The sequence below is a fragment of the Ursus arctos genome, unplaced genomic scaffold (assembly GCF_023065955.2).
Source record: "Ursus arctos isolate Adak ecotype North America unplaced genomic scaffold, UrsArc2.0 scaffold_10, whole genome shotgun sequence".
NCBI classification, from domain to species: domain Eukaryota; kingdom Metazoa; phylum Chordata; class Mammalia; order Carnivora; family Ursidae; genus Ursus; species Ursus arctos.
Genome location: NW_026622764.1, coordinates 45,461,813 through 45,476,900, shown reverse-complemented (window position 1 = coordinate 45,476,900; position 15,088 = coordinate 45,461,813). Strand labels below are relative to the sequence as shown.

The 15,088-nt window shown below is 33.1% G+C and overlaps 1 protein-coding gene across 4 annotated transcripts in view; it reads left to right on the top strand.

Annotated features, from left to right (window-relative positions):
• Positions 1 to 15,088, top strand: part of PCDH17 (protocadherin 17) — a 98,162-nt gene that overhangs the window by 31,712 nt on the left and 51,362 nt on the right. The window contains exons 2-4 of one of the 4 annotated variants that reach the window (XM_057308217.1): positions 3,421 to 3,479; positions 3,616 to 3,785; positions 9,715 to 14,088. In XM_057308217.1, coding sequence (XP_057164200.1) covers positions 3,421 to 3,479; positions 3,616 to 3,785; positions 9,715 to 9,773 — 288 coding nt within the window. In that variant the 3' untranslated portion in view covers positions 9,774 to 14,088. Of the gene's footprint in view, positions 1 to 3,420; positions 3,480 to 3,612; positions 3,786 to 9,714; positions 14,089 to 15,088 lie in introns of those variants that run through there. The other 3 variants (XM_044381852.3, XM_057308200.1, XM_026493372.4) reach the window with 3 other exon arrangements.

The following is a 15,088-nucleotide window of genomic DNA, read 5'->3' as shown; positions in this document are numbered from 1 at the left end:
CGTGCAGACTTACTTATCCACTTTGTGTGTCTGTTTAATTGATCACTTATTTCTTTGTGTTTTCAGTACAAAGGAAAGTAAAGAATATCTAAGTCAAGTTTTCATGTTCAGCAAACAAAAAAACAATAAAACAAAAAAGTCAAACTAGGAGGGTGGGCTCAGTTTGATAAGTTAGTTCAGAAATAATCACCAAAAAAAATTCCCCAACTTTTGTCTTTGTATCTTAACTGAAATAGATTAAAAAGATCATCATATTCTAAAGTTTTTAAGGTATTTATTTTGGAACTTATCTATAACGACCTACCAATTCCAGGTACTTTAAAAAAATAATAAGCAAATTATATGTTTTAAAAGTAAAAGTACTGCATTCAAGTTGAGTTTGAAGGGAAACATTAGTTTGTATGATTAGTTTGTGTGAAAGAGGATAAAAGTTTTCAAGAGTTACAAATATTCATATTTAATTACTCTGCTGAGATCTAAAAAGCTGCAAGTATCTGACCTCAAATTTTACTTTCTTCATGGAGTTAAAAGTTAAGATTTAGAGATGTGCAAGGTAGAACTAAATTTTTAGAGTACATTATTGGAAAATATCTTAAAGCCCTTCTATTTCTAAATTAAATGATGCTGTGGTACATATGGCTTTTGTTTTGGGTCTATTTTCATTTTTCTATGCAAATACAGTTATTTTATATTCAGATTATTTTAAATGAGTTTTCTGACACCCTTGGAGCCTGGATATTGAAAATGTTATTTTCTAAATTAAAAACCAGTGTGGTTTTTATAGTGAGTTAGTTATATGTTTGTTAAAGGCCAAATGGTTATTTCATTATGGTAATTATAAACACACACACACACACACACAGTCTCTCACGTTCCTACCTATTTTAATGGATAAATGCAGGCATTATTAGTAAACTTTTGATATTCTGCTACTGATTAAGTTGCAAATTTTTAAAAGTTGTACTTTGCGAAATTCTACAATAATAAACCAAACTTTCTTTCTTTTTTTTTTTACATTCCTTTTCACCTCTCTCCACCCTCATTCCTCCACAGTATTTTTTCTCTTTCTGTTTTTTCTCTTTCTCCTATTTTTCTCTTGCCTTTCTCACTACTTTTATTTTTCTCATTTTTCTTTTCATCTAAAATCCCTTTTTTTAATGACTTCCTCTCGTGTTTCTATTTTCATCAAAATAACATTTGGTAGCAATACTTTTGCTCAGTGTTCATCGAACACTCTGATGCACACATGCAAACATGCATACACGCGTGCACATGCACACACACACGATTTAAAAATAGCTCTTCATTCAATGGGGAAATGTATTCTACTTCTTAGTTTAAGTCCTGTATTTTATCAGAGCTGTTTAGAACTTTAGCAATAGGCAAGCACTGTCAGATACTGTCCCTATTAGAACAGAAGGAGGAAAGTTTCCCAGTCTGTCTCCCTGTGTCTAACTGGATAGGGATCCATAGCCTGTGACGCTCCACCTAATTAAAGCCATTAAAGTCACAAGGTTACTTATAATAGCACTTATAAAAACCAGAGTTTCCACTTTCACTTTAATTTTACTCTCTCTTTAATACCCAGGACTCTGTTTTTCTGAAGTGTTCTAAGACATTCATGGCTTAGTCTTTAACTGACAGCAGTAATGGGTTGCATACATGTTTTTGACCAACTCAACAGATTTTATTAAGTTAAAATGTGGAGTTTTTAAGTAATTGTAGTTTTAAAAATTGGGAAAATTCTTTTGCAAATATTTTGCCCCAGTGTTGTTTTCCACTATTATTTAATTTAATTTAATTTAATTTAATTTAATTTAATTTTTTTAAGTAGGCTCCACACCCAGCGTGGGGCCCAACGTGGGGCTTGAACTCACAACCCTGAGATCAACACCTGAGCTGATATCTAGAGTCCGACGCTTAACCAACTAAGCCACCCAGGTGTCCTTCCCCCCACCCCGCCGCCACTATTATTTTTATGAGAAGATTGTTATCCTTAAGAATTGATAGTTTGCCATTATGAAAAGAAGAATTAAGGTGCTTCACAGAATCTAAAAATTAGTAAAACATGTTAATGAAAAATGTCTGCTACCAACTACTAGTTAAAGTGGATTAGAAGTGAGAAATGTACTGACCTTGTTTACCTTCATCTTTGCACTTTGATAAAGGTCATTTGAACAACAACAAAAAACAGATTATAGATTAACACATTTTTGGGGGTATTTCCTGTCCTCGAACTTAGACAGTGAAACTTAGAACTTTAAGCCATTACTCTTAACTTATCTTTTTTTTTTTCTTTCCAGTAGTAGTTCAAGAAAGCCACAAAATTAAATTATTACATGGGAAGTAAAAAGGGTACTGTTAGTTTAAATTAGCTTTACTTATAAGGAAAACATATATTGTACTACATTAAGCCTTACCTTGGCCCCTCTTCTTCATGAATTGCATGCTCCCGTGTCACTGATACTTGCATGCCGGGTGATCTTGTATGAATCCGTAGCTGCTTCAGAGCACAATGGTGTGATATGAAGTGATGCAGAAAACAGGAGAAGCTTTGTCGCTGAGTCAGCTGCAAGAAGAAGTGATGTGTATGAATGTACAGTATAGGGAGATCTATGAAAGATCTAGTATCTTTCTCCCAAAAGACTCTGTTCCATGATACAAGGAGAATTCAGTTCTTTTTGGCAGACCTCCACATCAGTTTGGAAGCAGTAAAAACAACCGCAAAAACAAGCCTGGTTTCTCAATGTCTTTACTCTCAATATTTTAAGTAACATTTTAGTTCTTGTTTTTATCTTACTTTGTTTTTAATAACCAGAAGTAATACCCTTTTCCACAGACTAGTTTGACTTCAATGCCATAGTGGGAATGGAGATTAGGATGAATTATAGAGATGAGTTCAGCCATATGTGCCATGTTTGTAATTGCTATTGGCAAAATTTGAAGTAAAGGCCCTGTATCTCTTAATTGAGAAGTGGATGACTTTAAGTGATATTACAAGGAGGGCATAGAATCCCAGCAGATGATGTAATTATGTTTAAAAATGAGCATTATTAAATAATTCACACTTTTAATATGGAGAAATTAGGTCATTTTTCCACTCCTCCCACAAATGTTCAATCTTAATATCTAAGTAATGAAACAACACAAGACAGTGTAATCCATCCTGGTAGTAACAGAGAATGCCAGTTATGACAGGCTCATTGTTTACTTTAACAGGTAATTTGTGGACCGGAATCATTTAATTGTTCTGAGTACATAATTACATGTCAGCAATTTCCAATTTAATTAAAATGTACAAATCTGAAGATTAAGGGAATTTTTGAATTATTAATCATTTTTCCACTAGGAAATCTTGTTGCTCTGCAGGAGATTTGTCCAGTGTACAACTATACGTATTTTTTTCCTTCTCTTTCGCAGACAGACAATTTTCCCGCAGAGCCCAATTACATGGGCAGCAGGCAGCAGTTTGTTCAAAGGTAAGGCCTATTAAATAACTTTCTCGGCTTCCCCATTTGCATTCGTGTCAAAATTGCTTTGCAAGAGACTACACTTCGGATTCAAACTCGTAGAGACAACCCTTTCTCTTCTTTTTCTTTATATGTATTTCAGTAGCTCCACGTTTAAGGACCCAGAAAGAGCCAGCCTGAGAGACAGTGGGCACGGGGACAGTGATCAGGCTGACAGTGACCAAGACACTAACAAAGGCTCCTGCTGTGACATGTCTGTTAGGGAGGCACTCAAGATGAAAACTACTTCAACTAAAAGCCAACCACTTGAACAAGGTGAGTGAAGCCTTCCAATGCTTACAAAGTGTAAAGCTTAAGCAATCATTATAAACCTATTAGTACTAGAGTTGCTGTTTATCACGGTGGAATGGACCATTGATAATATATCAAAAGAAACAGCAAATCCCGAGCTTGTCCCAGACAGAAAGCAGCTATTCAATACCTCAGTGACAACAGAAAAAGGAAGGCCATGGATATTAGTCTGTAATCTTCTTAAAATGAGAACTTGACCAAAGTCACTAGATTGTTCTTATCTTTATGGACACTTCCTAACCTTTCCCATTTTGTGTTTTATGAACAAGGAAAATAAGGCCTATATTAGCTAGATATGTACATCTTAATATACAAATTTACAAGATTAAATTTAATAAATTCACCACTTTTAGGTAAAATGAAAACCTGATTGGAATTTTATAGCTCTTAGCCATGTTTGTTTATTTTTAGTATGAATTTTAGCTTCAGAGTAGTTTTTCAAGAGTCAAATTACAGTGAAGCCAGAGTTTTGGCTCCTTTTTTGGATTTATATCTAAATCTGCATGGATGTCAAATAAACATGTACTTGTTGACCCTGATAGAGATACAAACAAAACAAAACAAAACAAAACACTTCTTAATGAATACATATATTTTTTCTAAAAATCTATCTTCAATTTATTTGTTTGATATGCCTTTTTATTAGTTTTGATGTTTTTATTGTTTCAAACATAATAAAATATTTGCTAAAGATTCATCCAAAGAAAAGTAAGCAACTCTTGCGTGTAAGACTTAGACACTGTGAATAGGTTTTTATGTCTCATTATAAAAGATGAAAACAACAATTGTATAAATCAGATTTCAGAATTACAAATGCATGTTATATTTGTTAATATTAGCTTTCAAAATACTAATAGTATTTAAATATAGCTAATATTTATTATTTCAGTTTTTAATGAGAAACTACATTTAAACTATGTGACATAGCCATTTATTCTTCTAAGTCATTTATTGATTGACAATTTGTAGAAAATAAATTTTTGCCTGTAGGGCAGTCTGTCATATCACACATACTTCAACATATATCATGTTTATTAATTTCTCAAATCGTGTTGAAATTTTAATACACACATTCACACATAGATAAATTCAATACAGAGATAAATACATATGTTCAGTATAATATATATTTAAATTTCTGCACTGAATATAATTATGTTGCATTTATTTTAAAGTTGGCCTCCCAAAGAGCCTTCTTTTGATAAGTTATAACTGCCAAATATACCATCGCAACTTTTTGTCTAACAATGCAATATTGCGTTTTAAATTATTTTCAATAAAAGGTATTTGAACGCTTATGGAATACTCATAATTCCTACAAATTTGAATGTTTACTTGAAGTGACTTAAATGATCTTGATGGGTTTTGATTATGTCATTTTAATATGTTAATTTTTTAGACATATTTTAAATAATGGATTGTTGGATCTTGATATGTGAATACAGAACCTAACATAGACTCATCTATGTGTATAATAAAGTGATTGACAGATAATGCATTGGCTACTTTTTGTAAAGCCGCATAGAGTAAGTAAAGAGTTTGCATTTATTATATCTTCATGAGAAACTTTGTTAATCAAAAAAAGTTTATATGTTGTTCACATTAACTCTAAATTTTTTTCATCAATCAAGTGAGCAATGTATTTGATGGGAAGGGTAAGGAGCCTTATAGAAAAAGGAAGGGGTTTTATTCATGTCTGAAGGTGTAATTTATATTGAAAATCTGTTTTTCAATTTTATTATTGGAAAATAATACCTTAGGAAGGTGGCTATTGTTCTTAGAAGAACATATATTTGGCATATATTTTAATTAGTGCTACACATAAAACAATAGCTAGTCTAAGAGTGTGAATGCTAATGCAAATGTCTCCTCTAAAAACAAGTAGTTTCCACACATCCTTATTAATAAATATGGGAAAATTATTAGGAATCTGAAAGCCACACTTAGATAATCTATGAATTATAGGAGAGATACTGACCTCTACTTTAAAACACGATTTTGGAAGATTAGCTAAAGGAGTATTTCATTGATTCATTGTTTATTAATTCATTTATTTAATAAATATCTATAAATCCTTTCAATACGTGAAGATAGTTAAATTCTTTAGGAACATCAAAAATAAATTTGATTTGGAGCCTGCCTTCAAGAAATTGTATGTTAACTAGTAGAGATGGGACATCTCTCTCTCCTCCTCCTCTTTCTCTCTCTCTCTGTCTCTTCCCCCTCCCCCTCTCTCACTTCTCATCTCTCTCATTTACCTCCATCTGTCATCTTATCTATCTCTGCCTCCATCATCCATATCATCTTTTTTTCCTTCCTTCCTTCCTTCCTTCCTTCCTTCCTTCCTTCCTCCCTCCCTCCCTCCCTCCCTCCCTCCCTCTTTTCCTTTCCTTATTTCCTTATTTCCTTATTCTTTCTTTCTTTCTTTCTTTCTTTCTTTCTTTCTTTCTTTCTTTCTTTCTTTCTTTCCTGTATCTATGTTTATACTTATCTATCTACCCATCTAGATTGGAAGAGGAGACTAGCATTTACTGAACTTTTATTATTTACTATAAACAGTACTGGCTGCATTTCAATGTTAGCTTATTTAACCTGCAAACTCTAAAATACTTATCATTTTTATCTTACATGTGAGAGAACTGAGCTTATGGGAAATTTATTAACCTGCTCAGCAGGTTGGAGTTTTATCCTAGGTCTAGATATAGCCAAAACTTGTGTCTTTTCTACACAACTTTGTCTCCAAAAGGGAGAATTTGCTCAAATAGACAATCTGATTCACTTCTATGACTAGATATGAAATAAACATTGAAGAGTGAGTTAAAACCTTAGTTCATGTATGCAAACCTTAGAGGAGAATATCAAAATAACTCATATGCATTGAATGAAATATTCAGTACTTAAAACTAATTATCCTATTTAGTTTTCATTGCATTTATAAATAGGTAAGTACTGTTACTCTCACATTTAGTAGATATTGAGAAATTTTGTCAATATTCTATAGCTGTAAGTAGTGAAGTCAGCGTTAGAAATAAAATGGCATGCCTTCAGAGCCCCTCCTCTTACCTAGTGCTTTAAACTATTCCCGTAATGAACAGTTTACTCAGAAATAATTTTAAAATGTTTGAAGAAGCAATCAGCCATTGTCTTGGTCAATGTCCTCTGTTAATTTATTTGAAAAGCATCATGAGAAGCAATGCCAAATTAATTCAATGCACACCTATAAAAAATAATTTTCTTTACAGATGAAAGATGATGACAGCCGTATTTAAGCAATTATCTCATGTCAGATTTCAAATATTAAACCCAACTTTTAACACCTTTAAAAATCTCCTAAGAAACAAAAGTAAATTTCCTCTTAGGAGAAAGAAACCAAAAACTAAACAAAAAGAAACCCGCTCATGAGTCTTTTTCTCCTCCTAAAAATTTGTAGTAGTGCCTTAACACATTTCAATTAAAGAAATCAATAGCATATTATATTTTACATTTTTATATTAATTGAGTTGGCTTCTTTCCTTGTTTAAATTTTTTTTCTATTAAGAAAAATAATATTCTATTTCTAAAACAAAATATTTCTTAAACTTAGAAATTAGAATCAATTCCAAAAATAATCTTCGTATTTTCAATGGAACTTCCTATGCTAATAATGGCTTTCCTTTGCAAATGACTTAGACCTTTGAGATTTCATATTATTGGTTCAAATATTACCTTTTTCTTCTCTTTTGTGCAGATTTTTCCCATTTGTTCTATTCCTGATTACTGTGTTTTTTCTTCCATCAGCTTAATCATCCCAAGTATACAGCACTAGTATATTTTACTCATTATTTTAGCAAAAATATTTGAAAGCGTTCAGTAGCTAATTGAAGGGGTGATATATGGCACTACAGTTGGGGATAGCTTTAAGGATTTTATATTAATAAATCCTCTAACAGATAGGTTATTTTAGTTTCTCTTAGTGGGATTTAAATAATTCTCAAAGAATGTACTTAGTTTCTTTCTATTTGATTGCATTTTTGTGCCCTGCTTCTCTATTTGTCAATTAGATTTTCTCCATACTCCCTTTGTCAAATATTAATTATAGGTAGGTAGGTAGATAGGTAGGTAAAGCAATCCACTTTGACTTCTTTAAAGAAGTACCTGTAGCTCTGAATTTCTGTCCACTACAGAAGTCTGGTAAAGTATTTTGCTTGTTAGCAATAACTTTTTCTTCTTTAAAAAGATTAGTAAGCCTTCCCTAAAATTAAATTATCTGTACTGATTCCCAAATAATAAATGTGCAGTGTTCAAAATGCTGTCTGATGATTTCTCTGAGGTCCCTATTGATAGCTTAGGACTGTTCTCAATTTTTCAAGGATAATCAGTTTTCTGCTGTCTTTATAGTTGACTGAACCCAAGTTCTTGAATTGAAGCCAGAAGCTAGTGGAATAGCATCACCCACTGTAAGTGTCCACAGCCTTTGCTAGCGATGGCAGTAGAAACATCACCGACAGGGAATCTAATGCTCCTGTTAGGTGGCCAGCTGTTGGCCCCTTCCTCTGTAACTGGATTTCAGGATTCTTCTGATCCTCAGGAGTTGCTTCTTTCAAATTCTTTCTCATTTCTCCTTTTATTTAATTGCCCTATAATTTCTTTTTTTGTTTGTTTGTTTTCTATTCAATTCTGTGCCTCCCGAGTCCTTTCTCTTCTGCCAGAAAATCTGACTTCTTAAATTACATTCTGGGTTCAAAACATTTCACAATGGAATCCCTGATTAAAATCTAATAAAAATAAAATCAATAGAAAGTTGAGAATAATAGCAATACCAAATAAGCCAGGTTTGCTCCAGTGAATTCAGTTTTAAAACTAAATTACACTCTTAAGGGTTACCTTCCCTCTTCCCAGAGGACATTCTGGAAAACTACAAAAACTAAAGCTAATGGATTTTTGTTGTTGTTGTTGTTCCTTTTTTTTTTTTTTTTTCCAAGTCAGTGCTTAAATTTGCTTGTGGGCCCCATATTCAAAACAGGATTAGGCTAGTTTAAAGGACTGCAGTATTTGTTATGTGATTTCAGAGTTTGGCGAGGCTCTGAGCCCCATTCCTTCAAATCTCCCTCCCTAATTTACTGCATAATGACTGTAATTTCACCATATTTCTAATAATGTCTAGAAAGGAAACAGTTTAAAGTTTCCACAACCTATACTTTGACGTGAAGGAATGATTTTAAAAAGAAGTAGTAGGGAAATGGGAGAATAGAAGGTGAAGCTCGTGTCCACCAAAACACAGGTGGAACCATGCATGCAGGATTTGGGAGGGGGGTATTGAGACAGGATTAGGACACTGAACACAATCTCAACCTACTTTGCAATTCCCTCTAGAACTGACCCGAAATAGGAAAGTACCAGGATAGTATTTTATATTCAGTCTCAAGCTTCCATTCTGTTTTCTATGCTGCAATATGGTTACTGCAGCTCTGACCCTTCCAATCCATCAGTGTCTTTTCCCAGACCTTCCCATAACAGGCAACAGCAAATTTCTTCTACATAAGTAAGGACACGGAAGTGATGGTGACGTCCATCCTCTCAGCAGCCATCTCGCAATCTCTGAAAATAATTTTTAAAAGAAATGCTGCTGTAAACTTACTAATAGTCAACTTGTCTTAGGAAGGAATTGGAAAATTACTGCCATATACGGAGGAGTGGGGCAGCGAGAAGGAACTGTTGAATATTTAATGCTAGGAAGAAATCATTTACAAATTTTTAAAGGCACTGCTGCTTTATGATTCAAATGTTTGGCATTTAAGAAATTATATTATTTGCCAAGAATTATTATTTTCAAGCCCTATAAGTTTTTATTGGATTGCATTTACTTAAGAGAACGTTAATATCAACTTTTTCACCCTCTTGTGTTGTCTTTTAGGACTTGCAAAATTCATCTGGCTTTACATTTTACTGGATAAAATATTCCCCAAACTGTGAGCAACTTCAGTTTATTTTTGGTTACCAAACTTTGCAAATGTCCCATAGTTCACCTAACTTTAAAAGTTTCAATGACATCTCTTTTTCTCATGTGCAAACATCTGCTTCTAGAATCCAGCAGCTGGTATCATGAAAATAGAGAGATTTTATCACCCTCACATTTGTTCTCATCGTAAAGCCTCCCTAACAAGTGTTTCATGATTTACTATAGACTCAACGTGATTTTGAGATTCTCTTGCTTTTAGTAAGCACAGCAATGACTTTTGCTAAAACACTCCAATTTGGGAATGTTGGGATAGTATTTCCCAAAATTTAAAAACTCATTTTGCCTTGGTACAGGGGCACCCTTCCCAGCCTTTGAATTACTGTGTCTTTCAAACACTCCAGTACAACCAGAGGATTTTCCTTTAATGATTTTTTAGAAAGACAATATTTTTTTCATTTTTACAAGTAAAGTTCTATATTAATATTATGAACACTTCTATGAAAATTGGAGTATGCCCGTAACCTATGACAATCTAGAATCAGTTCATCTGTTAATTAAGAACTGTGAGAAAATAATGTTAATAGGTCTTAAGCTTCTTCCAAATATTTTCCATTATTTCTCTTGAAACGCATGTTCTACTATTGCAGGTTCTCTGTTCTTTTGAAAGCCATATACAAAACATTAGCGTAGAAAGATTCCTGAAGTGTAATTCCCCTGTTTTATAAGAAAACAGACAGATTCAATGACTTCAATAAAGTCTTTAGTTAGAGGCAGAGGTAGTACTCATTCCAGGCTTATAATTTGTTGGTCTGGAGCTCTTTGCATCTTTTCATGCCATTCCTATAACACGTGATAGAGAGACCTCTGTGTCTCCAAGCAGATACTTCAGATTCGTCATCACACTTCGTTGCCTTATTAATCTAAAGATGTAAGCAGTTATGCTTGAGAGCTTAATTCTTAATTCTTTCATATATATTGAATAAATATTTAATATGCTTATATATTCTATATATTGAATAAATATATTGAATAGAAGCTCCAAAAGGCAAAAAACATCAATCATACCAAATGTAGGCATTGACACTACTGTGTTATTTGTCACCAAGCACAAAGGTGCGTATTTTCTTGTTTGAGCACAAGATCTACACTTCTCCTAACTGTGGGTCTCTAATATTTTCTGAGCACACTAAGGAATGATGGCTCTGGGAGAGATTTTCATTCAGTCATTTATTTAATCACTCATTGTTTTCTCTGATGAACAACTGTGCCAAGGATATGAAGTTGAGGTAATACACAGGCTGGGGTCTCAAGGAGCTCACACTGTAGTAAGAGACCTTGACATACAAACCATGAGGTTGGTGCAGGGAGAGATACTTCCTGAGTATTCATGGAGTCATGAGAAAGAAAACCCAGGCAAGATTTGGGGGGATCAAAGAAAATTCTTGGAGAAGGAGCCATTTGAGCTGAATGTTCCTTCAGAAAATGTTTATCTCATCTGGCCCAGTGACGTTTGGGGAGGCAGGATGACAGGGCACTCTCAGAAACATGGATGAAGTGAAGCAATGTGTTGGATGCATATGAGTAGGAAGGTGTGAGACTAAGAATGGGGCATATGAGACCGAGAGGTTTTGAGAAGCCCAGTGACGGGACAGCTGACCCAGAGCCACTGGAGTTTCAGGAGGTAACAGTTCGAAGTCTCATTTTAAAGAGATTATTTTATGTCAATGCCTGGGGAGACAAGGATACACTTAGGAAACTGGGGAAGCAATCCAAGGCAAGGCAAAATGAGGCCCAGAATAGTAAAGAAGTAGCAGGAATGGAACTAAGTGAAAGATTAAAAACTCCTTTTAGTATATGACACTACTTTTATGATTATGATAAATTGCTTAGCATTCATTTGAAATTGATTTTGGGATAAAGGTTTGTAAAGGAAAAAAAAAATCATTTGATGCCCAAATAAATGGAGTATAACTTGAATTATTTAAGTACGTTTCTGTGTAATTTATACCACATATTAAATTAACACATAAATATTTGAAACTTTCAGCATTTTCTCTATATAAACAATGCTTATTTGTATGCTGGAATTGACTTGCTAAAGAAACTTCACCATTCAAAGATGATAGGAAAAAACAAAAACAAAAAAACTTCAGTTAACCAGATCTTTGAGAGAACCTTTAGAAAACAGTGATGTAGTATAGGGCATGGTGTCATAATGAATCTTAGCATCATGACTTGGGTGACTGAGTTCAATTTACTAAAGTGGCAGACAGGGTGAGGTCACCACAGGGCAAATATTTGGAAAGTAAAATGAATATCAGAAGAGGCAACTAGAAATTATAGTTTGGCAGTCAAAGTAGAAGTTAGGAGGTATAAATTTGGAAGCCATTGACACAGGATGATTAAAGTATGTGAATCAATGAGAAAGGTCATTGGGAAAAAAGAATCCAGGAGACTGGAATCTGGGATTACTGTAAGGAGAGGATCCAGGATGAAATCCTGCAGAATTTAGAAGTTGGGAAGGGAGAAAGTTCAATAATTGTTCAACTTACCAAGAAACATATTCAGTATATTCTGTGACAATCCAAAATCCAGAGACCTTGTAGATGAGTTATGTGACTAAAACCTCGAGTTTTTAGATTTCATCTCCAGTCACATATAATTGAGAGCCAAATTAAAACAATACATTAAGTAAAGTCGGATAATACTGTTTTTGTTAAAAACAGGGTAATACTGAGATAGTTCTATTTTATGATTCAACAAACTAGTTTGGAGTAAAGTCCTATATATGTCCCATATATGTGTGGCATCATGGGCATAAATATATAACTTCCAGAGCTCCCTCGCTTTGAGGGAAGGAACATTAACTTGGAATCAAATGTTCTGAATTTTTAATGTAATTCAGTAATACTTTGTATATATCATTATATATCATATATGCATATATATATATCATATATTTTAAGTGCTATGTTATATAGTCAACAAATATTCGTTGGATTTTTGGTATATGCCAAGCACTCCCTTAGGTGTTGAGGATTGAATGGTAAGCAAAACGAATATTCCTGTTCACGTTGAGTTTATATTCCAATGATGAAATTCTCAAGTGAAACCTTCTGAAACTCACAAAACCCATTTTCACAGAACTGATAGTCTAGTAATGGAAGTAAAACATATACCAAAAATATAATAAAATGTAGAAAATTATGTGCTATTGATTAGGTACATAAAAAGGGGTCTGAGAGTTTCAAAAGGAGGAGTAGAACACTGATAATTATTCAATGAAGACTTCATACAACAGATGAAATTTGAGCTAAGACTTAAGAGATGAAGGTTTTTACTTTCAGAGGTAGAAGAAACACAACAAATACATAAATACAATCATCAGATATGGAAAGTGTATATAATATTTGGGGGATAATGAATAGTCCAATATGTCCAGAGAAGGGACAAAAGGAAGAAATGCTGAAGAAAACAGGAAAGAAGTGGTCAGTAAGGGAGGGAGGAAGTAGGAAAGCCATATTACCACAGTAGTCAGAGATAGACAAGAACAAACATTTTGATGCTTTAGAGAAATCCAAGAAAATGAGGCTCAAGGAATAGCTATGGAATCTGGTAAGTGACAGATCACTCTTGATTTCCATGGCAAGAGTTATAGTGGACTAATGAAAAAAAGAAAAAGGATTTTAAAAAGATAGACCATGAAATAAGGTCGGGAATTGGAGACAAAAATTTCTCTGTTATTTCAAGACCAGCAAATAATGGAAAAAGGGAAAGAATGGGGAAATAGTAGCTAAGGAAGACAGTATTATGAATGGAAAATGCTTTAATTATTTAGGGTAACTAATTATTAATATACTGAGGCAGAGGATCCAATTAGAAGGAAATATTGAAGGGTTGGGCTAGATAGAGGATATTCATTGGAGCATAATGGAGAAGCTAGCTTTAAAGTAAAGATCAACTCTTTTTCTGTAAAGGAAACAAAGGAGAAATAAATTTAAAAGATAAACAGCAATATAGAAGTAAAGGGAAAGTAATTATGGGTAGTTCATAACAGGTTGGTCCAATCTTCTCTATGAAGTGCAAGGCAAAGTTCATCAATCTCATTATTTCACATTTATATTATATAATTGACCTCAGCTTTGTGAAAAGCCAGTGGAGATCAGGAAATTACCAAAATACTCTACTCCAAGGTGCACACCTGTCAAAAACAGATATAGCTGTTATTTTATATTTATAATTGTTTTAAAAAACAAGAAATAAGAATATGTCACATCGCAAAATAAATGTATATATTTATATTTGATAACTACATAACATATTCAAATTTGCTCCTCTTGTACTTTCCTGTCTCATAGCTTGAATAAATTTTTGAAAGCTGATGTTTTGTTGTATATGCTTAAAATTCTTAGAACAAGGTGCTTTCTAGAATTAAGAATTTTTCAGATTTTGGAAAGATGATATAATACATAAATCATATACTATGTAATGTCCCCACTGGAATCTATGGCAGTACTCAAAATCAAACACATTAAATTTTGTAGTAAAGAAGTCTGAATATTTACACAAAATGGACAAAATGAAAATTATAAACTATAAATAATTCATGTCAGTTCAAGTCAGTTTTTACCACCATATGAGTAACCACCATTTCTAGATCTGAAATATTTTTGGATTTCTAGATTATGGACAAGGAATTGTAGACTTGTACTTAATTTGCATGTTGAGGCTTTTGCTTCCTTACAGCCTTACAACCAGTTATACTGATAATGATTCAAGTAGTAACATAATGAAAAAATTATCTACCACCCAGAGAAATTATTTAATCCAGTTTCCTATTAAATCATAATAGAAATGTGCAGTTGGGGTCTTGCTTCAGACCAAATGTAGAAAAAAAATAGTCTATCACCCATGTAATAGTTTTAATATGATAAATATTTACTTTGGGAAGCTAAAAAGTAATCTGAGAACATGAAAATGTTTAACCACTTCATAAACTCCTTTTGAGTAGTACTTTCAGAATTTGCAGACTGATAGCAGATGTACCCACACTTCTGATACAGGGTATATTTTTGAAACAAAATACATATTTCATGGAGATTGATTTGTCTGCCTTGGATTTTATTTTCTTTGTGGTTTTGAAAATTCATATTGAGAGATGAAATTATTTTGTTCTGTTTTTGTCCTGAGTCATTTCCTTCCTAATATTAATTACTGTGTTTATTACGTAATTTCCTTTATGTAGACATATGATCTTTTGCCCCTACAAAGTAATGTTTTTTAAGTATTTAGTAGAGTGTTGGCAAGAAAACTTTAGAAAATTTTAATA